At 27.7% G+C, this 25862-nt stretch overlaps 5 protein-coding genes across 5 annotated transcripts; 1 reads left to right on the forward strand and 4 right to left on the reverse strand.

Moving 5' to 3' along the window:
- Positions 1-14917: 14917 nt before the first annotated feature.
- Positions 14918-15824, reverse strand: TIF6 (Eukaryotic translation initiation factor 6; the record flags this gene model as incomplete). The annotated part of the gene is made up of 4 exons (XM_044812241.1): positions 14918-15464; positions 15516-15602; positions 15657-15728; positions 15790-15824. The coding sequence occupies 4 exons, from the start codon at positions 15822-15824 to the stop codon at positions 14918-14920; spliced, it is 741 nt and encodes a 246-aa protein (XP_044671374.1).
- A 527-nt stretch (positions 15825-16351) lies between these two features.
- Positions 16352-18107, reverse strand: KY384_003729 (uncharacterized protein; the record flags this gene model as incomplete). Its single annotated transcript, XM_044812242.1, has 3 exons — positions 16352-16581; positions 16623-17794; positions 18085-18107. 3 exons carry the CDS (start codon positions 18105-18107, stop codon positions 16352-16354), a joined length of 1425 nt encoding a protein of 474 aa, XP_044671375.1.
- Positions 18108-18767: 660 nt separating this feature from the next.
- Positions 18768-20219, reverse strand: KY384_003730 (uncharacterized protein; the record flags this gene model as incomplete). Its single annotated transcript, XM_044812243.1, has 1 exon — positions 18768-20219. The coding sequence occupies one exon, from the start codon at positions 20217-20219 to the stop codon at positions 18768-18770; it is 1452 nt and encodes a 483-aa protein (XP_044671376.1).
- A 1677-nt stretch (positions 20220-21896) lies between these two features.
- KY384_003731 (uncharacterized protein) lies at positions 21897-23500 on the forward strand (the record flags this gene model as incomplete). The annotated part of the gene is made up of 6 exons (XM_044812244.1): positions 21897-21914; positions 21971-22018; positions 22109-22181; positions 22250-22329; positions 22378-23301; positions 23369-23500. The coding sequence occupies 6 exons, from the start codon at positions 21897-21899 to the stop codon at positions 23498-23500; spliced, it is 1275 nt and encodes a 424-aa protein (XP_044671377.1).
- A 228-nt stretch (positions 23501-23728) lies between these two features.
- KY384_003732 (uncharacterized protein) lies at positions 23729-24688 on the reverse strand (the record flags this gene model as incomplete). Its single annotated transcript, XM_044812245.1, has 1 exon — positions 23729-24688. The coding sequence occupies one exon, from the start codon at positions 24686-24688 to the stop codon at positions 23729-23731; it is 960 nt and encodes a 319-aa protein (XP_044671378.1).
- Positions 24689-25862: the final 1174 nt, after the last annotated feature.

The following is a 25862-nucleotide window of genomic DNA, read 5'->3' on the forward strand; positions in this document are numbered from 1 at the left end:
ATATACTATTATTAAAGGAATATATATTATTATTAAAAAAGTAAAAAAAAATAACTTAAAGCTTTAAACTTTTAGAAAAATAATAAAATAATTTATAGTTATTTAAAGTAATAGGATAATACTATTTTATTTAAAAATAAATTATATAATAGTTTCTTTTATTTTTTTAGCTTCTTTATTTGCTTTTTTTTTAATATATATATATTTATTCCCTATTTTATATAAAGTTTTTTAATTAGCTAGTTTCTATTATTTATTATAATTATAATATTAATAGTTATTTTATTATTAAGCTTTTTTTTAATATATAAGTATTTAAATATAGATAGGTTTTCAGTAGCTTTACTTAGTTTTAAAGTATTATTATTAGTTATAGTTATTAATAAAATTTATATATTTTTTATTAGTTTTAAAAGTTTTTTTTTATTATTAATTAATATATAATAATAAAATAATAAAATACTTTAAAATAGTAAAAAAAGCTTTAATAAAGAATTATAATAATTTAATAAATTTAGAATAATTATTAATATTAATTTTTTATTAATAATAATATTATAATAAATAATTATTTTATTTTTAATTTTATAATTATTAAATATTATTAAATATTATAAAAACTAATTATAATATACAGATAATAAATAATTATTTATATATTACTATACTAGTAAGCTATTAATAGAAATTCCTAGTAAATCTTTATTTATATTAAAAGTAAACTTTAAGTCTTCTAAGAAGAAAAATAATATTAGCCCTTACTAGCTAAAAGGCAAAAGTTAAGTTATTATTATTCTTACTTTTTAGAATAATACTATTTAAGTTAATTATTTACTTATTAAGATAAAAGAAAATAATAAAAAGTAAAAGAAGATTTATAAAATAAAAAAAACTAAGACTAGTAAAGAAAATAATAATAAATATTTAATTTTTATTATTATTATATTTTTTATAATAAGAAATATTATTTAATATTTATATTTAATATTTTACTTAATTATTATAACTATATCAAATATAATATAATATACTTTAAGCTAGGTTATATAAATAAGCTTTTTAGCTTAATTATTACTATTTATTTATTATTTTATAAAATAAAATACTTTTATATATTAAATATAATATTATTAATAATTATTAAAAAAGATAAGAATAGCTATTTTATAACTTTAAATATTAAAAATTTAAATTTAAAGCTAATTTTAGAAAATAAAAATATAAGTTTAAAGCTTTAAAGTAGTTAATAATTATAAAAATAATTAAGAAGGAGACTAGGGAGTATTATATAAAATAGTTTTTAATAAAATACTTTAATATTTTTAAGCTTTTTATTATAGCTTTAATTTTATTTCTTTTTTATAAATAATTTATAGTTTTATAAGAGAAAGAATAACTTTATATAAAAGATAAAATATTATAAAATAATACTAAGAAAGATAAAAGTAAGCTTATAGCTTTAAAAGCTAGGAAACTAAGTTTAAAATAATAATCTTATACTTAATAAACTTAATAATAGCTAAAAAATATTATAATTTCTTTTTTTATTTATAGCTTTAAATATATTATATAATCTTTATATTATAAAATATAAATTATAGTATAGGTTAGTAGCTTAATAGCTTTATTTATATTAATAATTTAGTTTAAATTATAAGTTTAATTACTATTAACTTTAATATTAATAGTTATTTATTATAAAGTTAAAATTTTAGGGGTTTTCTTTATAAAAGCTAATAGTTTTTCTAGACTATATAATTATTTTTTAGTTTTTTAGGAATTATATTTATTATTAATTACTTTTACTTCTATTTTTTATTAATTTTAGTTTATAAATTTTACTTATTTATCTCCTTATTATTAAGCTTTTAAAGCTTATTAAAAATATTTTAAAAATCTTTATTATATATATTATATAAAATTTATTTTTAATAATATTTTTTAATATTTACTATAGTTGTAAGTTAAAAGGCTTCTTAGCTAATTTAATTTTTAATTTTATTAAATATAATTAAATAGCTATTAATTAATATTTTTTTTATTTTAATTAATATTTAAGCTTTTTTATTATATTAATAAAAAAGCTAATTTTAAAAATATTTATAAAAAATATATTTAACTTTTATTTTTATTATTAATAAATAAAATTTAAATATTAAACCTAAATTATATAAAAAATAATATTTTTTAAGTTAAGTTATATTTTTATTTTTATATATTTTATTTTTTTAGAACTTATATAGAAAAAAGTATTTATATTTATTATTATTAAAGATTTTAATAAAATCTAAATTTATTTAATTCTTTTATTTTATATTTTTAGCTAATTAAATATTATTATTATTTTTTAAAAAAATTTATAATTATATTAAAATATCTAAATTATTTTTTTTAATTTTTAATTTTAAGTTATTTTATAGCTTAGTATTTACTATTTAATATAAATTAGCTTAAAATAATTACTTATTTATATTAATATTTATAAAATTATTTATAATTTAAAAAAAGTTTTTTCTAATACTAATATTATTTTTTTATATTATTTTACTTATATATTAATAAAATAAATTAAAATTTTTTAATATATTATAATTAATAATATTTATAATATTTAAATTATTAGCTTTTAATTTATATTTTTTTATAATAATAAAGATTTAAATATTAAATAATTTAATTAAATTATTATAATTATTAAATTTTTTAAACTTAAATAAAATTTTTATTTTATTAAAGTTTATTATAAATATAAAGTATAATTAGATTTAGTTTTTTATTATAAATAAATAATAAAATTTTAAAAACTATTTTAAATATATTAATAAAATAATTTATTTAATTTTTAAAATAATTTAAAAATAGAATATAGTTTTAAAATATTAAATTAATTTAAAAATAAAATTTATATTAATAAAGAAATACTATAAATTTTTAAAACTATTTATCTTTTTTAAATAAATATTATATAAATTATAATTTTTAAATAATTATTTAATATTTAAATAATTAAGTTTAAAAAATTAAAACTTATTATTTTCTTTATTAATACTTTTATTATAAGTTAGAAAATAGTAATTATAGTTAAATATAATATTTAAAATAAATAAACTTATAGAATATTTAATTTAAAGTATTTTAAATAAAAATCTATTTAATTTTTAATATAATAAATTTTATTAATTATAAATAAGTAAAATTAGCTATAAAAAAATTAAAATTTAATTATATTTTTATAGAATTCTTTTATAAAAATTAATTTTAATTTAATAAATATTAATTTAAATTAGCTTATATTTTAGCTATAATATTAATAAATATAGTTTTTATTTAAAAATTAGATAAATTTTATATAATTATTATAATATTAATTAAGCTTATAATTACTAAGAATTTAAATAAAATTTATATAAAATTTATATAAAATTATAATTAAATTATAATTAAATTTTACTAAAATCTTATATAAACTCCTATTTATTATTTAAACTTTTATTAAGATTTTAAATAAATAATATTATTATATTAATTAAAATTCTAGGTAATTTTTTATTAAATATTAAATAAAAATTAAAAGTTATTAAAACTTTAATATATAAAAAGTAATTATAAATTATATATAAAATATTTAATAATAATTATATATTATAATACTTATATATAATTATTATTTAATATTATATAATTTTTAATAATATAATAAGTAATATTATATAGGGATAATTAAAATAAAATAAAAAAATAGCTTAAAAATTAAGCTTTTATTAATATCTATTTTTATAACTAATATTATTAACTTTTTTAATATATTATTTATTAAATTATATTAACTTAAATAAGTTTTCTTATAAATTTAAATAATTTTTTTATATAAAAAACTATATTAGATTTAGTTATATTTTATATTATAAATAATTATAAGTTTATAAAAACTAAAAGCCTATAGATAATTCCTACTTATATATTTTTTATAACTTATATTCTTATTTTAAATAATTTTCTTATTAGCTAAAATACTATAAAAAAAAGCTTAATATTTACTTTTAAATATTTTATATTATTTAATATATTATTTAATTACTAGAAGCTATTTATATTACTATCTAAAGAATTAAAATAAGTATTTATCCCTATAATTATATTTAATATATTATTATTAATATTTAAGCTTCTACTACCTTTTTATATAATAGTAAAATAATATACTTAATATTTTTCTTCTATATATAAATACTACTTAGTTAAGGTTTATAAAAGAGGAAAATAAGCTTTAAGGCTATATATATTATTAGTATTATTTATAAATATAAAGGAGGATATAAGAGTTTAAATAAGCTAAAAAGGAGGCTAGAATTAGTTAGTTATATATATTAAAGTAAGGATATAGAGGTATATTATTAAAAACTTAATATTTTAAAAATTTAATATAAACTACATGTCTAAGTATTTATTTTATAGTTTTTTAAACTTTTTTTAATCTTATTATTATATACTAAAAAAGTTATTAATATAAAGCTAAAAATTTAAAAATACTAACTTTCTAGAGTAAATATACTATTATAAAAAGCTATAAAGTAAACTAAGCTTTTTATAGCTTAGTCTCTACACTAGCTTGCCTAGCCTAGGGACTAGTACGCTTTAGAAGGCAATATAGAAATTACTTCCTAAAGTGTACTAGTCCCTAGGCTAGGCAAGTTAATATAGGGACTAGGCTATAAAAAGCTTAGTTTATTTTATAGCTTTTTATAATAGTATACCTACTCTAGAAAGTTAATATTTTTAAATTTTTAGCTTTATATTAATAACTTTTTTAAGATATAATAATAAGACTAAAAAAGCTTAAAAAACTATAAAATAAATACTTAGATATATAGTTTATATTAAATTTTTAAAGTATTAAGTTTTTAATAATATATTTTTATATCCTTACTCTAATATATATAATTAATTAATTTTAGCCTTTTTTTTAACTTATTTAAACCCTTATATTTTCCTTTATATTTATAAATAATACTAATAATATATATAGCCTTAAAGCTTATTTTCCTTCTTTATAAACCTTAACTAAGTAGTATTTATATATAGAAGAAAAATATTAAGTATATTATTTTACTATTATATAAAAAGGTAGTAGAAGCTTAAATATTAATAATAATATATTAAATATAATTATAGGGATAAATACTTATTTTAATTCTTTAGATAGTAATATAAATAGCTTCTAGTAATTAAATAATATATTAAATAATATAAAATATTTAAAAGTAAATATTAAGCTTTTTTTTATAGTATTTTAGCTAATAAGAAAATTAATTAAAATAAAAGTATAAATTATAAAAAATATATAAGTAAGAGTTATTTATAGGCTTTTAGCTTTTATAAATCTATAGCTACTTATAATATAAAATATAATTAAATTTAATATAGTTTTTTATATAAAGAAATTATTTAGATTTATAGGAAAACTTATCTAAATTAATATAATTTAGTAAATAATATATTAATAAGAATTAATAATATTAGTTATAAAAATAAGTATTAATAAAAGCTTAATTTTTTAGGCTATCTTTTTATTTTATTTTAATTATCTTTATATAATATTAATTATTATATTATTAAAAATTATATAATATTAAGTAATAGTAATTATAAATAAAATCCTAGATACTTAAATTATAATATATAATAATAATAATTATATATAAGTATTATAATATATAATTACTATTAAGTATTTTATATATAATTTATAATTATTTTTTATATATTAAAACTTTAATAATTTTCAATTTTTATTTAATATTTAATAAAAAACTATTTAAAATCTTAATTAATATAATAATATTATTTATTTAAAATTTTAATAAAAATTTAAATAATAAATAAGAATTTATATAAAATTTTAATAAAATTTAATTATAATTTTATATAGATTTTATATAAATTTTATTTAAATTTTTAGTAATTATAAGTTTAATTAATATTAAAATAGTTATATAAAATTTACTTAATTTTTAAATAAAAATTATATTTATTAATATTATAGCTAAAATATAAGCTAATTTAAATTAATATTTATTAAATTAAAGTTAATTTTTATAAAAAAATTCTATAAAAATATAATTAAATCTTAGTTTTTTTATAGTTAACTTTACTTATTTATAATTAATAAAGTTTATTATATTAAAAATTAAGTAAATTTTTATTTAAAATACTTTAAATTAAGTATTTTATAGGTTTATTTATTTTAAATATTATATTTAATTATAATTATTATTTTCTAATTTATAATAAAAATATTAATAAAAAAAGTAGTAAGTTTTAACTTTTTAAACTTAATTATTTAAATATTAAATAACTATTTAAAAATTATAATTTATATAATATTTATTTAAAGAAAAATAAATAGCTTTAAAGATTTATAGTATTTTTTTTATTAATATAAATTTTATTTTTAAATTAATTTAATATTTTAAAACTATATTCTATTTTTAAATTATTTTAAAAATTAAATAATTTATTTTATTAATATATTTAAAATAGCTTTTAAAATTTTATTATTTATTTATAATAAAGGATTAAATTTAATTATATTTTATATTTATAATAAACTTTAATAAAATAAAAATTTTATTTAAATTTAAAAAACTTAATAACTATAATAATTTAGCTAAGTTATCTAATATTTAAATTTTTATTGCTATAGAAAAATATAAGCTAAAAGCTAATAATTTAAATATTATAAATATTATTAATTATAATATATTAAAAGATTTTAATTTACTTTACTAATATATAAATAAAATAATATAAAAGAATAATACTAATATTAGAAAAAACTTTTTTTAAATTATAAATAATTTTATAAATATTAATATAAATAAATAATTATTTTAAATTAATTTATATTAAATAATAAATACTAGGCTATAAAATAATTTAAAATTAAAAATTAAAAAAAGCAATTTAAATATTTTAATATAATTATAGACTTTTTTAAAAAATAATAATAATACTTAATTAGCTAAGAATATAAAATAAAAAATTAAATAAACTTAAATTTTATTAAAATCTTTAATAATAATAAATATAAATATTTTTTTCTATATAAGCTTTTAAAAAATAAAATATATAAAAATAAAAATATAGCTTAGCTTAAAAGATATTATTTTTTTTATAATTTAAGCTTAATACTTAAATTTTATCTATTAATAATAAAGATAAAAGTTAAATATATTTTTTATAAATATTTTTAAAATTAGCTTTTTTATTAATATAATAAAAAAGCTTAGATATTAATTAAAATAAAAGGAATATTAATTAATAATTATTTAATTATATTTAATAAAATTAAAGATTAAATTAACTAAAAAGCTTTTTAACTTATAATTATAATAAATATTAAAAAATATTATTAAAAATAGACTTTATATAATATATATAATAAATATTTTTAAAATATTTTTTATAAGCTTTAAAAGCTTAATAATAAAAAAATAAATAAATAGAATCTATAAATTAAAATTAGTAAAAAATAGAAGTAAAAGTAATTAATAGTAAATATAAATTTTAAAAAGCTAAAAAATAATTATATAATTTAGAAGAATTATTAACTTCTATAAGTTAATTAAGAAGATCTTATATTTAAAGTAAAGCTTTTATAAAGAAAATCTTTTAAAGTTTTAATTTTATAATAAATAATTATTAATATTAAAATTAATAGTAGCTAAGTTTATAATTTAAGCTAAATTATTAATATAAATAAAGCTATTAAGCTATTAACTTATATTATAATTTATATTTTATAATATTAAAAATTATATAATATATTTAAAGCTATAAATAAATAGAAATTATAGTATCTTTTAACTATTATTAAATTTATTAAGTATAAAACTATTGCTTTAAACTTAGTTTTTTAGCTTTTAAAGCTATAAGCTTATTTTTATTTTTTTTAATATTATTTAATAATATTTTATCCCTTATATAGAATTATTCTTTCTTTTATAAAACTATAAGTTATTTATAAGGAAAGAATAAAGTTAAAGCTATAATAAAGAGCTTAAAAACGTTAAAGTACTTTATTAAAAATTATTTTATATAATATTCTTTAATTTCCTTTTTAATTATTTCTATAATTATTAATTATTTTAAAGTTTTAAGTTTATATTTCTATTTTTTAAAAATAGTTTTAAATTCAAGTTTTTAATACTTAAAATTATAGAATAACTATTCTTATCTTTTTTAATAATTATTAATAATATTATATTTAATATATAAAAGCGTTTTATTTTATAAGATAATAAGTAAATAATAATAATTAAATTAAAAAGCTTACTTATATAATTTAACTTAAAGTATATTATATTATATTTAATATAATTATAGTGGTTAAATAAAATATTAAATAATATTTCTTGCTATAGGAAATATAGTAATAATAAAAGCTAAATATTTATTATTATTTTTTTTATTAATTTTAATTTTTTTTATTTTATAGATTTTCTTCTATTTTTTATTATTTTTTTTATTTTAATAAGTAAGTAATTAACTTAAGTAGTATTATCCTAAGAAGTAAAAATAGTAATAGTTTAATTTTTATTTTTTAGCTAGTAAAAGCTAGTACTATTTTTCTTTTTAAAAAACTTAAAGTTTACTTTTAATATAAGTAGAAATTTATTAAAAATTTTTATTAATAGTTTATTAGTATAGTAATATATAAATAATTATTTATTATAATATTATTATTAATAAAAGATTAATATTAATAATTACTTTAGATTTATTAAATTATTATAATTCTTTATTAAAGCTTTTTTTATTATTTTTAAATACTTTATTATTTTATTATTATATATTAATTAATAATAAAAAAAAATTTTAAAATTAATAAAAAATATATAAATTTTATTAATAATTATAACTAATAATAATATTTTAAAACTAAGTAAAGCTACTAAAGACTTATCTATATTTAAATGCCTATATATTAAAAAGGAGCTTAATAGTAAAATAATTACTAATATTATAATTATAATAAATAATAAAAACTAGTTAATTAAAAAACTTTATATAAAGTAGGGAATAAATATATATATATTAAAAAAAAAAGTAAATAAAAAAGCTAAAAAGTAGAAAAAGCTATTATATAGCCTACCTTTAAATAAAATAGTATTATTTTATTACTTTAAATAACTATAAATTATTTTATTATTTTTCTAAAAGCTTAAACCTTTAAGTTATTTTCTTTTATTTTTTTAATAGTAGTATATATTCCTTTAATAATAGTATATATTATTAATAAGGTTTTATACTTAAGAGTAAAGCTTTTTATTATAATATAAATAATATTTAATAACTTTTAAAAGTTTTTATTTTATAAGATTTTAATAAAAAAATTATTTATTTTAATATTAATATTAATATTTAAAATTAGTTAAAAGTTAGTTTTTTTAAGGTAGTTATTAAATTTTAATTTATTTTTAAAATTTATTTTAATTATTATATATTTATTATACTTATTAATATTATTATTTAGCTATTAATAACTTTTTTAAATAAAATTAATTATAATATAAACTATAAATTGCTTTTTATTTTTTTTAAATAAAATCTTTTTTATAAAAATTAATAGCTATTATTTAAATATTTTTAAATATATTTTTAATAAAATAAAACCTTTTTTATAGTTAATTTAATATATTTTTAAATATTAATTTTAATTATAATATATATAGTATTATAAATATAATTTTTTTTAATAAATTTAATAAAAGCTTTATTAAGTTTAGCTAATTTTTCTTTATAATTAATATAAAATTATTAAAAAACTTTATTAAATAATTTATTTTAAATATTAATTTTTCTTTTTTTTAAAAATTAATAAATATATTTAATAAAATAGCTTTTTAAAATTCTTTTTTCGCTAAATTATTATTAATTATTTATATTAAATATATTAATTCTAAGTTATAATTATTAACTTTTACCCTTTTTATTTAAAAAAGTATATAAGTTTTAATAATAATTTATTATAATAACTTAATATTTATTTACTTAATTATAAAGTATAATATAAAATAAATATTTATATAATAAATAAAATATTAATAATTAGTTTAATATTTATTTAATAGCTTTAAGTTATAATAATTAGCTAAATCTAAAAGATAAATTATTTCTATAATAATATAAATTTAAGTTTTAAAATTTTTATAATTTAGCAATTATATTTATAATATTGCTTTAATTATTATTTAAAATAAAAGTATTTTTTTTTTTATATATTTATTCTTTAATTAAAAATTAAAATTATTAAAATATAAACTTAATAAAAATATATTAAAAGCTTTTCTAATTTTATAAAATTATTTAGTTAAATAATAAATTTATTTTAAGTATTTATAATATATTATAAAGTTATTTATTTACTTAAGTAGCTATTATTAAAGTAAATATATTATATAAGCTTTGAAAAATTATATTATAAATATTAAAAACTTAATATAAATATAATTTATCTTTTTTAATTATATAATATTTATATTATCTATTTTTATATCTTTTAAATAAATTAAATATAAAAGATAGTTTTAATATCGCTATATTATAAAGTTAAATTTATTTTTTACTTATTATTAATAAGGTTTTTTTTATACTAAGCAATTTTATAATTCTTTATAATAGTTATAATATTTTTATTTATATTTTTATTTTACTAAATAAAAACTAATAAATAATACTTTATTACTAATATTTTAGTTTTTTTTTTTTTAGTTAAAAAAATATTTATTTATATATTTTATAAATTTTAATTAATAATAAAATTTTTTATATAACTTTCTTTAAATTATATATAACTTAAATATAATAAAGTTATTATTTATATTAAATTTATAATTTAAAGTAGGTAAACTAGCTTTAATTATAAAATAAATAAAATAGTAATATATTTATACTTTATTAAATTTTAATTATAATAATTATTTATTTTTTTAAAAATTTATTAAATAAAAATATTAATTTATAATTATATTATATAAAATCTATAAAAATAATAAAAAAAGCTTTAGTTATTATTAGCTTTATTTTAAGCTATATTTAAATATATAAATACTTTTAAAAATAATATTATTTATTAAAGAAATAAAAGTCTTTTTATTTTTTAGTTATTTTTCTATTTAATATTCTAGAAAATTAAAATTATTATAAGCTTTATTTATTTAAATATTATAAGAAAAATATATAATTTATTATATATTCTTATCTTTTAGCTTAGCTATAATTTTATATAAAATTATATAAAATATATAAAGCTTAATAAAAGATATTATATTAATAAGTTATTTTTTAATATTATTATTTATAAAATATAAACTAAATAATTTTAATAAATTATTATATTTTTTATATTATATTAAATAAAATACTATCTAAATTAAAATAATATATATAAATATAAATTCTACTAGTTTTCTTTTTTTTTTAGTCGCTAGCTAATTTAATAAGTATAAAAACTTTTATAATTATAAAAAAGTTTTATTAACTTATTAATAAATTTAATAAATATTAAAAAATAAATTTAAATAATTTTCTTTTATATTAAAAAGTTAATATTTATTAAAAATAAATATTTAGCTTAGCTTTTTTAATTTTTATTAAAGGTAATAAACTATATATTTTATTTTATTTTTATTAAAGATTTTTTTCTATTTAATATTTTTTATTTTTTTTAAAAAATATATATAATATTTAAAACTTTTCTATATATTTTTATACTTATTATATATTTTATATTTTTATTTATAAATTTATAATAATTAATCTAATAATTATTTTATAAATTATATTAATTTATATATTTTTTAAGCTTTTTTTTTAAAAAAAAAGCCTTTATTATTAATTTTTTTTAAATATTTATAATTACTTCTATTTTAAATAAATATAGATAAGAAAATTAGAAAAAAAGCTATTTAAAAAAGAAATAAAAGATTTATAATAAAAAGTAGAAAGTAAGGATAAAAGTATAATTAAAAAGAGTAATAATTACTATATATAAAAAATAGATTATAAAAATAAAAATAATATTAAGAAAAATAATAATTAATATATATAAAAAGTAGGTTATAAAGATAAAGGTAGTATTAAAAATAAAAATAATAGCTAAGGTACTATTATAATTATAATATTTTAAATATAAATAAATAGTATATATATAGCTAATAAAACTAATATAATAATAATATTAATATAATAATTATTATTTATTTAATATTTATTATTTTTATTATAATTATTTTTAAAGTTTTTATTAGTTTTTAAATATAAATTTTTTTTTATTTTATATTTTTATTTTTTATTAAATTATTTTTATATTTTTTAAAATAATATTTAATCTTTAAGTTTTCTATATTTTAAATATAATTTAATAAGTAAATAAAAAATAAGATAAAAGTAAAAATATTTAGATAATAAAGTTAAATTAATTATAAATTATATATATAAATATTATTTATAATAATAATATATTAAATAAATTTAATATATAAATTATAATATTTAGTTTATAACTTTTTATAAAAATTTTATTAAATTTATTATAAAAAATATTATCTATATTTATATTAATAATTAAATTAAAAAGTAGATTTTATTATTATTAAATATATTAAAGTTAAATAATAAAAACTTATAATAAAAGGTAATTTCTAGAATATAAAGCTTTATTTATTTAAAAATAGAATTTATTATTAAATATTCATAAACTAAAGCTAAATTATTAAATTAAAATATTTAAAAGCTATTATTTTTAATTTAATATTTTATTATTTAAATTTATAATATAAATATTAAAAAATTTTATATAAAAGAAAAAGTTAAAAAATTAAAAAAAATTAAAAAATATTAATTATTTTATATATTATATTAATTTTTAAAATAATAATTTAATATTAATTTATTATATTTTAATAGTAATAAAAATAATAAATAATAATAATTTTAATTTTTTTTAAATTTATTTTAAATAAATTTATAAAAATTATTTATAAATTTAAATATAATAATATTATAATTTTTAACTTTAAAAATTTAAAAAATTCTTAATTATAATTTTTTAAAACTATTAAACTATTATTTAATAATATATTTAAATAAAATAATTATTATAAATATAAATTAAAAAAAGTTTTTATTATTAAAGTTATTTTAAATTTAAAATATTATATATTTTTTAAAAATATTTTAAATTTAAAATAAAATATTAAAATTAAATATTTAAAACTTATAAAATATATTTCTTTTGCCTATAATTTTAAATATATTTTTTATTAATATAATTAATAAATATAAAAAAATATTAATAATATTTAAATAAAATAATAAAAAATAAAACTTTTTAATAAATTATTTAAAATATAAATATAATAAAAAATAAAATATTAATATAATATTTAAATAAATATATAAACTTTATTTATTTAATATTTTATTATAATAATATATATAATTTATTTAAAATTTTATTAAAATATTATTAAAATATTATTTAGTTTTTAAATAAAAATAAAAAAAAAATTTATATAATATATATTATAAATTAAATTTATAAATTATATTAATAATAAATTTAAATATTAATTTAAATTTAAATAAAATTTTATTAATAATTTTTAAAATAAATATAAAATATAAGTTTTTTATATTTTAAAAAAATAATAATTCATACCTTAATATTTCCTTTTTTTAATATAGCTTTAATATTATTAATTAAAAATATAAGATTCCTAGACTTTCTAGTATAAACCCCTTGTAGGGGAAGCCTAGAAAGCCCCTATAAAGGCGTTAGTTCCCCCTAAGCAGGGGGTCTAAAGCTTATGGAGACAATATGGAAGTCCCGTCACACCACCTTCGGCGTTTTCGGCGATAAGAAAACCGTAGTGGAGCACCCCCTCGACCCCTTTCTGGGGGGCTAGACCTTCTAGTTCATCTGATCGAATTGCTTTGTCTTGACGGACTATCCTATTCTGTTGATATGGTGGTTTATTCGTTCTACATATTCGATCGTCATGGTATATCTCTCACAATCGCTCTGCGTGACGACTACTAAGATTGACGCGGCAGCCGAGTGTATCTACAAGAAACGATGGGCGGCAAGACCGCTCTCTTCGTCGAAAGTGCCACAGACGAATGGAGTCAACGAGAACCAGAGAGTTCTAAGTGCAGAGGACGATGCGAAGCTTGTCTTTGGTGTTGTGTTCTCCATGCGAAATCTGGTTAGAAAGATAGGAGGGGAAGACGACAGGTAATCGAAATTTCGATGAGAGCTGTAGACCACCGGATTTGGACACTGATGGGACTCACAGCTTCATATCTTTTCGAACTGGTCATTACAAAATGCATTACTACGAGACACCGACTTCTCTGAAGTTCGTTATGGTAACCGATACCAAAACGAACAATCTCAGAATTGTCCTGCATCAAATTTATGTCAGCCTTTACATTGAATATGGTAGCTTCTATCTCGGTTACAAGTCGCTTTTGTTAACCATGATAGTGGTCAAAAACCCATTATCGCCCGTTGAACATCCGGGCGGGCTGGGTGTCAATTGTGAACTATTTGAGCTAGGTATAGAACAATTCGTCGTAGGTAGCCAGTCTCCTCCACTGATTGCAGGTGGCCTGATCGATCATAGACTGGTGCACTCCAGAACTGATACCGTATCTCATTTCCCCAACTTCCAAGGTTTGGCTATGCATTCCGTCATGAGGTCGGAAAGCGAACTTTTTGAAATCCGAGGTCAGTCTTCAGTCGCTCCGGATTCGCACGTAAGCCTTTGACTTACTGTTCCCAAGGCATATCCGAGACTGAGCTGAGCTGATACATATAGTTTAGCTGTCTCCAGATCCAATTGTGAACGGATCAGTAGAACGACTCTACCATAGTTGCCTTGTTTGTCGTATTGATCGCTCCAGGACCCGTACTTTCGCCTAATTTGAAGATACTTTCGACGACACTCAGCTCTGTCGCAGTTGTATCGACACCTGTGACGGCCATCCAATCGTTCACTACCATACCAGCACCGACCACAGAACTTCCACGATTTACGCTGCCTGCCACCAGAGGTACCTGCAGTAGACTTGAGAGCTCATCCTGATCTTGTATCGATGTTCTTGGGTGAACAATGCCTCCTTGATTGGACAAGCTCATATAGCTTCCAACCAGTACATTATCCGCGATTGTCTGTCGGAAGACTTCTACGCCAAAGACGTCTGCTATTATCTCCTCCGTTTCCCGTTCAATGTCCGGGTGAACTAGAGCGACATGGTCATTTGCGCAGATCACATTACCAAGCGCTGACAATCGCTCTTCTATACGTTGTATCTTGACTTCGTCGGGTATACTATTGCGGAGATGCTGCAACTCTTGATCTGTGGTCGATGTGGGGACCAGGAGACCCTTACGATTCCTACAGGTTCATAAGTTGAAAGCTCCCTAAGCAGAGGGGAAGAGTACGTACCCTGCAGTCAGAGTACCAATGATCCGTGTGCCAGCGATTGTAGCACGACATATAGGCACCACATCTTGCAGCTCGGCTTCGAAAGTACTGCAGCTCTTTGCTTAGCTGACCGCGAGTGCTGTGCGCAAGCGGGCCAATCACCTATAAAAATTCTCACTCGTGCCGACTGGAACCAAAGCATAGGCGTTCGTCAGGGTTGAGAATACGCCGACTCTAAACGGAGAGATGAGTAAGGTCATGGAAAGTCTTTCGAGCCTGACGAAGGAGCACACACTCATTCGAATTCTCAAACTGTGCTCGCACAGCCATGGCGGTGGGATTTTGCTGATCAAAGCTATTTCCTGGTGCGATGGATGGGCAGAAAATGGACGGAGATCTGACCAAAGCTCAGTATTCATACAGCTGTCGCTGAAAGTCAAATAAGACCAGAAAACGGATGGGACTACCAGCATTCATATATGGATGTGCAGTCATGTGTAAGAGGTCACAGTCGCCTAATGATGCCATTCCCAGATGCCAAGGCCGAGGTCCTGACTCAGAGATGAGAACCTTGGACCTTACGGAATACGGAGTTTGGGGCGTTGGTGAAGTAGCAATGGCAGTCACACTCCGAGCACGAAGTACATGCAGAATCCATCAATGAACAAAGTACTCCATTTGATTGCTCATTCCAATTCTACAAATTGGATAGCTGAATTGGGTTTTCCAACATCCAAGCTGTACTTGCCAGAAATCTATACTATTCCTCTCTTGGAAATGTCCTCAAAGTGTCCCTTCTTTCACCCATGTACAGCCAAAGATTCCTCTATTCCTCCTATCTGACACACTACAACCTCTCAATGTTTGCTTTTCCCAGCAGCATGCTTCTTTCTCCCTTTCCGTGCCTTCCCATTGGCTCCCCCTCCCCCCCCAGTACCCTTCAATGCAGCCATCTTCTTCCCTTTCAGCGCAGTCCCATTGCCTCGACTGCCACCGTTATCATTCGGTGCAGGCTTCTCCGTCTCCTTTCTCTTCTTTCCTGCGTCCTTCCACTTCCACCCCGACTCCTTCATATCCTGCATGGCCGCTGCAAAGGCATGTTTCGGCCTCTTCTCGCCCCTTCCTGACCAGTCCCCCCTTCACTTAATTGGTCCGCAAGCCTCTTCATCCCCCTCTTCCCTTCCAATCCTAGCATTCGTGGCTCTCCTCCTTTCCTTTTTTCAATCTCCTTCATCTTTCCCTGCATAAGTTTCTCAATTTCGGCCCAGTGGTAAGGTATAGCCTCCCTCATCGCTTTCTTTGTCGGCTGTTCACCCAAAGTGTCGAGCTTCCCTTCCCACTCTTTCCAGATGTCGCCCATATCGACATGATTTCGCTCGCCGACTAGGATTTCACTCGCAGGCAATAGGGCATCATTTCCTCCAGTACCTTTGATAAAAGCGAGAGCGCGTCGTATCCGTTTGCATTGCGAGCTCCAGTCGTCATCATCATTCTCATGATAATCTATCCAAGCCGGGTATGTATTTTCCATCACAACATCAACGTGATCTTTCTGCGCAGAAGGACCTATTGCTATCCTTGTTTCATTTACGTGATTCTGATATTGCCTATTCTGCTCAGAGATTGGGAGCCATGCTTCGTCCCATTCAGGTTGGTACCTGTGCTGCCATTGCTGAGCAATATGCTTCTCATTATAGGTGAGACTTGTTTCTAATAGATTGAATAAGAGACGGATGTCTTCTTCATCTTTCGGATTAATCTGCGAACGACGTTTCAGACGGGACATTCGCTCACGGAGGCCGACACCGATTGCTTTCTTAATGCTCTCCAATCGAGCTTTCAAGGCTTCCTTTTCTTTATCTCTCTTTCGTATGTAGGGGGTGGAGCTGGGGAGAGACTTCTGCTCTGATAGACTTTCTTGAGGCGACAATCGAGAACTGATAGGGTGGGATTTGAATTTAGCAGGAAGGAAGAGATTCTGCTGTGTTGCGACTGTATCAGGGGGAGGCTTTTGGCCCAAGATATTTTCTTGAGAAGATGATTGATTGTTAGACGCATTGTCAACGGTATCTAAAGAAGGGTCAGAAGGATGTGTTTTGTCTGTCGGCCGCTGACACGGAAGTTGGTCGTCTGAGTGTGATTGACTCGACAATTTGGAGGATGAAGTGTTGATTGTAGCTTGTTGACTTGAGATACTTCGAGTGGGATGGTGTTGACAGATATGTTCATCGTCTACGCTCCCGGCAGAAGGCTTTAGAATGGATTGCTTTCCTGGAGATCGAACTTCTTGTAACATTTGGCTATAGAAGTCAACAAAGCGTCAACATCATTGCAACGGCTGGGGTAAAAATCCAATAGGATGTAACATTGATGCAAAAAATCTCTGCTTCTATCATTGAGCCTTCAAGTGCTGGGCTTCTTGAGATAATGAAGCCAGTACGTAATCTGAGACTAAATGGCAGGCGGGGAGTAAAGAGCAACGTGACCTATTCCACTTTGTATTTTTTGCTAAATCAAGGTGGAATACGGCGTCAAGGTACATTTTAATGCGATAATTGCGACGTTGCAAAAGTGAAAGTAAGATGCGTACCTTTCCACCAAACCGACCACCATATTAGCGGTAACTTTGCCCAGGGTTCTTGAAACTGATGGCGACTACCCGGTGCAAATTGGAAATGGTACTTCGTGAAAACAATATTCTCGTGACAATGTGGAAGACGTAAACTCAATTTGTTTGCAAGCCTGCCGCTCAGTCGAAGGGACAGACTGCTCGATTCGCCCGCGAAGCAAGAGGAGCCCCGAAAAAGATTTCAGAAAAGATTTGACGAAATCGGAATCGAAGAGGACGTGCAATAGGATGCTGACTTGGTGCCAAAAGTATGGAATTCACATTGGGTGGAGAGGACAACGCGCAAAGCAGTTGTTGTTGGACAGCGGTCACCTTCCTTCTTGAGAAATGAGAACAGTGACACGTTTTGAGGGGGCTGATATTTCTCTGCTGCTATTGTCCAGGGTGTCGATGGGGTACAACACTCAATACATACCTCCCCCGCCACGCCATCATATCATTTCCCACAACAAAGGCGAGAAATCTGGACTACTGCATCTGACTATGACCTTTCCTACGAGGGAATTCGCGGACGGGAAGAACAATTTTCACTTGCTTTTGCATTTCGTATTACCGTTAGAGTACTTGATTCCTTACCACCAGCCTCGAGTAGTTTCTTTTCGCTCCTCATCAAAAACATTAACATAATCATTAGTCATAGCCCCTTACGCATCGTGCCTGATGATGCATCCTTCAAAAGATGCCGATCGCTTGCGTTGGTGCATGGCCGTGCGCCGGGGGACAGCCACTGGACAGTGCTCGTCTTGCAATGTTGACGGGGCTGTCAATTTGGATTCGCGAATGTTTCCAAAGCTCTCAGATCTTCGAAGTGGGCTAGAAGTCGGCGGCTGACTTGTAGAGCGCATTCTGTGCAGCGCTTGCCGATTAATGATTTCGCCAGCCTCGGGAGCTGCAGTGACCACGGTATTCGACGATGCGCTTGGTGGGGGTGTCGGACTACTGGAACGGAAGAGAGGGTGGATATTGTGCTCTTCAGACTGCCTTCGAGCAAGAGAAGCAGGTCTGGAAAATCGTCGAGATTGAGTCTGCGGTGGAGATGAGGGTGGGGTGTTAGTGACCGGTGGCAGCGTCACAGGTGGGAAGCGGCTACCGAAATGTGACGCTTCGGGAGACCCTGGCAAGGGCGAGGAGGGCACCGAGACTGGGGGTTGTGGCAATGGACTCTGTGGAGGACTCCTTTCCGGACTAGGGTTGAAGAAAGGACCCTCGAGAGCTTTGGCGGGAGAAGGAGATCTACTTCCAGGTATGGTGGGCAGTCCAACGCCCTTGCCGAGAGCTTTGGCTTGCAGGACGGTGTCACGGAGTTGAGGCGAGACTTCAGAAGTATCCCAAGCATCGAAGCCGCCTTCATCTTGAGACGGACGTCGAGAAGGCCCGTCAGATGAAGAGCGCTCAGAATGACGTGGCTGAGAATGGGAACGTATTGACAAGCCCTTCTTGGACGAAGAGGGTCTCTGATTGGTCGAAAATGACGAGTGTAGAGAATTGGTACCTTCCGAAGCCAATACGGAAGGCAGGCTGACAGACTTTGTCTCACGGAATGGGTCAGAAGGGACTGAATCTCCCGTGGTCGGACGCGTCCCCTGGTGCATCTGAATTATCTGGTTATCGGGTGGCTCCGAAACCTCTGGCAGTTGCACCTTAGTCTTTGACGTTGATCCTAGGAGGATCAAAAACATGACTTGAAGGGCAAGTGACAGCACCCAAAGAACAAAAGCGAGTGTCGGAATCGGTTTGTCAAAAAGTTTATCCGTACGTGCCGTTGTGAATACGGATATCGCACCGGCAGTAATAGCGGCAGAAACAAGACCTGGGAGCAATCCTAAAAGTAGCAGAAGAAGATACTGTCGCATTCGTTTCGTCTGGAGGGCCGAGGTTGATATCTGAGCGATCCACTGGTCGTAACGCAGCAGGAGGATTGCGAATGGAATGCAGATCATAATCTCAATTATCGCTGAGACAATCAGCAGGACGGACGGATTCCTGTTCCTAGATGTGGATGTGGTTGCGGCCAGTATACAAAGGAAAACCGCTGTCGCGACATTGAGCAAAATTGCATGGAATCCCAGCAAGACCAGGGCGGACATTTTGGCCATTCTAGGCGGTGTCAAAGGCTGGAGATTGTCACATTCAAGATGCGATCTTGGATTTCGAAGACGGGAATGTTGAAGGAATGGGATTTTGGTCAATTTGCATAATTGAAGACGGACATGTCACAAGCAAATAGCCGCTTCTTCACAGGCTGAAGAGTCGAGTGTTGCGTGATAGCCGCGAGGGTTGTCGAATGAGAGGTGTTGATGAAATTTCTCGCGAGTTGTCTCAAGCGTTGACTTAGACTAAGGATATGGCCAAAGTTGCGCTGATATTCGATCAATAACAGTTCCGTCGCATTGTGCGTGAGGGAGAAATCTTTTCACTCAATTCGGCACGAGTGTATTCCCTTCGAACAACACACCGAGGATTAGAAGAACCGACACTCCCAAAACTAAAGAAAGGAAGAAGAGTTCCAGTAGCTAGTCGTCTACAACCATGAACATCCAAATGTATTAAAGATGAAAGAAACAACGCGGTGAAAAGAAGGAAAGGAAAGGAAAGATGCTTAGGAAAAATTGAGGATCCGAGCTGAAAAGAAGTCGCGTCTTTGACGCGCACCCGCACTAGCCGGATGCACCCAAACGCACCCGAATGGCAGACGCAGATTCAGATCCACGGAATTGCTTGGTTCTTGCTAACATTGCATATCTGCTGTATGACAACGAGGCGTCGCATTTTGTGGAGAGGCGGTCATATGTGCAGCCAAAGCTTTTCTCGCCTTCACCGATCCCGTACAGCGGAGAGAAGGACAGCGGGTCTTCTCGGCCAGTCGCATAGGAAGGCGGTCATGGCAGAAGGCAGAAGCTGCACCCCGCATTTTTCGTAGAATTTAGACGGTGCTCCCAGCAACGCTGTACGAGGGTGACCTGAGCCATCCCGGTATAGGCGGACAAGAGGACGTTACAATGATACATCTCCGAGCCACTTAATCTTTGCAACCGTAAACATGTAGATGCATTCTCCGCAGTTGACACCTTAAAATCTATGCCATCCAGCGCACTCGTAGGCCTGCCCTTCGCCGGTGGGTTCACCCTACCCCAGACCAGCCATGGGTTGTGGAGAATGGGTACTCCGGCAGCTTAGCACGTGGAGACCAAGCAATGAAGCCATTCCGTGACACCCAATGCAATGCGATCTGGTACTGGTCCTACTGCGATGTGTATGATCTTGGGTCCGTTGAAATTGCACTGAGCGGAAGATGATAGTCCTGAGGGCCATTCAATCAAACTTGACATTCCCGTGCCTGCGCTCGGGATGTTTGGCGAGTGGTCGGCTGTAAAGACGGTTTAGCGAGACATGAATCTCACGATAGACGGTATTGTTGAGGATGGTTGCAATAGCTGTCGTGACTCGTGAAAGGAGAGAGCGACCCCTCGAATGGTGTGGCGCCAGGCCTAACACGGTTAGCACCGATCTCAGCCCTATAGGCAGCTGAAGGCTTGCTTGGCTTGGCTTGGCTTGGCTTGGCTTGGTTTGGGAGGCTGTAAGTCCGTACAACATCAAGCACAATCCATCTACTTCTTTCTACTTTTGTTCGACTTTCTCAACCACGACAATCTTATTGACTGACAGTAAAAAGCTATTACAGTAACTGCTGAGTCTGGCCCGCAAGAACAGTGTGGCACCTCGTCGCTTAAACGTCACTACTAAGTTGACGTTTCACGAGCTACCTGCCAAACATGAAATTGACCTTCAAAGTGAGGATCACGATGTTATGTGTTTAGGAGGCGTAGCTGATGTAGCGATCGCACAGGATCTGAAACAGCAGAAATTCAACATCGAGGTAGAGCCCTCTGAGACGGTGAGTATATTCTATCTTGGTGCTTAGGACAATCTTTACCCGACTATGATGAATAGAGAGGGCATGATTTCTGACTAATAGACATTCTAGATCGCTCAAGTGAAAGAGAAGATACAGGGTGAGAAGGGTTGGGAGTCAAACACACAAAAGCTCATATACTCTGGTATGGTGATCGCCATGCCCGATGTTAGTGACGTTGCAGTGATGAGTCAATGCTGATTTGTCTACAAGGGAAAATTCTACAGGATGTGAATACCGTTGAATCCTACAGTATTGAGGAGAAAGGCTTTATAGTTTGTATGACCTCAAAGGTTTGCCTCTCCCTCCTGTTCCTGGAAGTTTTACTGACACCTTGTTAGCCTAAAGCAGCTCCCTCAGCACCATCTACATCCGCCGCCCCATCCACGCCCGCGCCCAGCTCATCACAAACACCCGTGGCCCCTGCTGCCCCCGCACCTGTCTCAAGTAACACATCGAATGCGCCCGCCACACCTTCACCGGCCCCCACCAGTGGGACTCCAGCAGATTTTAATGATCCATCAGCACTTGCGTTAGGTGCCCAACGAGAAGCAGCTATCTCAAACATGGAGAGCATGGGCTTCCCTCGAGCAGAAATCGATCGCGCCATGAGAGCAGCTTATTTTAACCCTGATCGAGCTGTGGAGTACCTCCTAAATGGTATACCAGAGAACATACAACAAGAGCAGCGGCAGCAAGCCGCAGCTGGTACTGGTGGCAACCGTCCAGCTAATACGCCTGCTTCTCCGCCCCCAGCTCAAGCTGCAGGAACCGCAGCTAGTCCAGCCCCAGCTGCTCCCGCGGCTTCAGCTTCGGCCGAAGAAGGTGACCAACCAATTAATCTTTTCGAAGCGGCCGCCCAAGCGAACCGCGGAGGTGGAGCAGGTGGTGCCCGATCAAATCGCGGCAGCGGGGACAGTGCAGGCGCAGGAGGTGCTGCAGCTGTAGCCGGAGCAGCAGCAGGACTGGCCGCATCCGCCGGTACCGGTGCAGGCGGTGAAGGCGCTGGTCTAGGGAACTTGGAGTTTTTACGCAACAACCCGCAATTCCAACAGCTTCGGCAAATCGTACAGACGCAACCACGGATGCTAGAACCTATTCTGCAACAAGTTGGACATGGTAATCCGCAACTTGCCCAGCTAATTGGAGAGAATCCAGATCAATTTCTAAGGCTTTTAAGTGAAGACGTTGGGGACGACGTGCCTTTGCCACCTGGAGCACAGGAGATAAGTGTGTCCGAAGAGGAGCGGGATGCCATCGAACGGGTGAGTCTACTCGTCCAAGCTACTTTGATAGGCCTTCTGTATGATACTGACGCGCTTTGATCATTAGTTATGTCGTCTCGGTTTTGAACGAGACCTTGTCATTCAGGCATACTTCGCGTGTGACAAGAACGAGGAGTTAGCCGCGAATTTCTTGTTCGACCAGCCTGAAGACGGGGATGAAGGCGGTGCCGCCACCTGACTGCCGCAAACATCGTGCCTAGAGCAACATGAGGATGCCTTAACGATATCACAGTAGAATGATCCTTAGCCAATGTTTGATGAAGGCCTAGGACGTGCAGTCACATCCGAGTAGTCGTTACCTCGAACAAATACAGATAATCAAAGGTCATGGCTCAACACCACGAAGAATGCTCCTTCGCGGGTCAAGTGTTTGGGAAGCCAGAATGGAAGCTCACGAATATGAAATTCACCAATCTCCACCCAGTTGATTACCTTTGTCTTTTTCAAGACAGTCTTTTTGCACGCTCCAGATTACCAGACCTCTCCTTCCAACCACTCTTTTCAAAGTCCCCCACAAACCCTCGCTAGCTATGTCCAGATCATCAAGATTCAAGTGCCTAGACCATCTCCACAATTCCTTCACTTGCATCCCACCTGTCTCGGGAGTTTCTCTCCATCCATCAATCTCCACTGATGACCAGGGCGCAATCAAACCCGCACTCATCTTCTGCTTACCATGTACACACCCCCGCTCTACAGTCTCCTGCACTTTCTCCTGAACCTCCGCAAAAGGCATTCCCATACAATCTGTGGTGTTGATCCCAGACTCCTTTCCCAAAAGATAAATTGGCGGTGGATAAGTCCGCCACCAGAAGATCTCGCTCATGTCCCAAGCACCATTTGCACCGCCTTGTCTCTCGTCATTACCAAGTCGAGCAGCTTGCTTGCCTAGCTGAATTTGTGCAGGTATGACTCCACCTTGGTGATAGAGACCCATCAGTGCTCCGAAAACGGCATTGAAGCCCACCCACACGACTATCTGGGCTCTCGATATTTTTACGCGAAGGGAGCTAAGAACCAACGCTACCATCGGGAGAAGAAAGCGTGCCTCTTGGTGCGGCATCGCCGAGAGTATGAGGAGCCCTGTGACTGCGGAAATGATTGGGAGCTCAGATGCCGAGGTTTTGAGCGTTTGTGGTACGAGGAGCAAGGCGGGACCGAGTAGCTGGGGGAGGTTCACGAGGAGGTGCTGGTAGTAGGGATGCAGACCATGCTTCGCGAGGTTCGTGGCGGAAGTATTGTAGAGCAGTGAATTCAGGGGTGTTATCGTTGGGGAAGACAGGACAGCGCCAAGGGTAGGGTGAGGATGATAGAAAAGGGTGTCGGCTAAGATTGCGAAAGAAGAGGTGACAGCGATGGTCGACATGATGGTCAGGAGGGAAAGTGGGCTTTTTCTTGGATTAGTTTGCTTTCAGGTTGAGCGCCCTCAGGAAGCTGCTCACCGGCTGAGGAAGTGGGGAATTAGGAAGCAAGAGGGTATTAGCGTGAAAGCTGGAAAGGTGATGCGATTGAATACGCCGAAGGTAAGGATGAGACCGAGTATAGCTGACGATAATAAAGACGAGCGTTGCTATTTCCGAGTGAGTCAAGACCCTCCACATTGAGCCTGGGGATTGTCCCCACCTTATTGTCCAGTATCCGCTGTATCATTACGAGAGTCCATAGCACCGCCAATGTCTCCATTGAATTAGAAAACGTATGCGTTTGATACGTCCACGTTACGTAGCATGAAGCAACGAGGATGACTGCCTGTCTTCGATATCGCGGCGTTTGTACAAGCTCATGGATCGCCCAATCTTCTAGCACAATGCTGAGTATGCACATCAAGACTCTAAGGGCATAGTACATGATCTCTGGTGGTACTTCGCTTGGTCCAATGCCTGCCCAAATCCACTTGAGGACGATCATAGGCAATGCATAGACAGGCCATAGTGGGAAGATGCTGCGGACAGGTGCGTCGGACGTGAACTCCCATGTCCACCGGTTGGGGAGGTCGAAGATCCAGCCTTTGATGTCTGTCAGTTTCTTATGCGTGGGAATGCAAAGAATGGAGAAAGCTTACCGGTGATGACTTCAGGCCCTTGAAAGTTTTCGTCGGGATGGATGTAGCTCGGTGATATTGCCAAGTAACATCGCACTAGGAGGAGCAGGAGGTATGAACGCATCCACATCTCTCACTATTCATCTTCTACAAGCATCTGCAAATAATGCCTCGGTCCTCAATTGAGCAAGCAAAGTAAGAAATAGTGCTGCTAGCGGAGGAGAAGTGATGCTGCGGATGAGCCTTGTTTACGTGTTCGATGTTTACGGCTTTCAAGATTGTTCTTGACATCATGGTGAACAACCATTGAGGGAAATTTCTTTTGTAGCTATATTCCAACCTCAAGTTGCACCAAATATGTGTCTCGATTCTGCACGAAGTTCAAATTAGAAAGATATATTGTGATCTTCTCCACTGTATTCCGTCTTCCATCTTTCGTCTTCAGGACCTTTGGCGGTTTGACCTTGATCTTTCTGCTCGCTAACTCATGAAAAGTAGT

This window comes from Bacidia gigantensis (genome assembly GCF_019456465.1).
Source record: "Bacidia gigantensis strain McMullin 20006 chromosome Unknown contig_180, whole genome shotgun sequence".
NCBI lineage: Eukaryota > Fungi > Ascomycota > Lecanoromycetes > Lecanorales > Ramalinaceae > Bacidia > Bacidia gigantensis.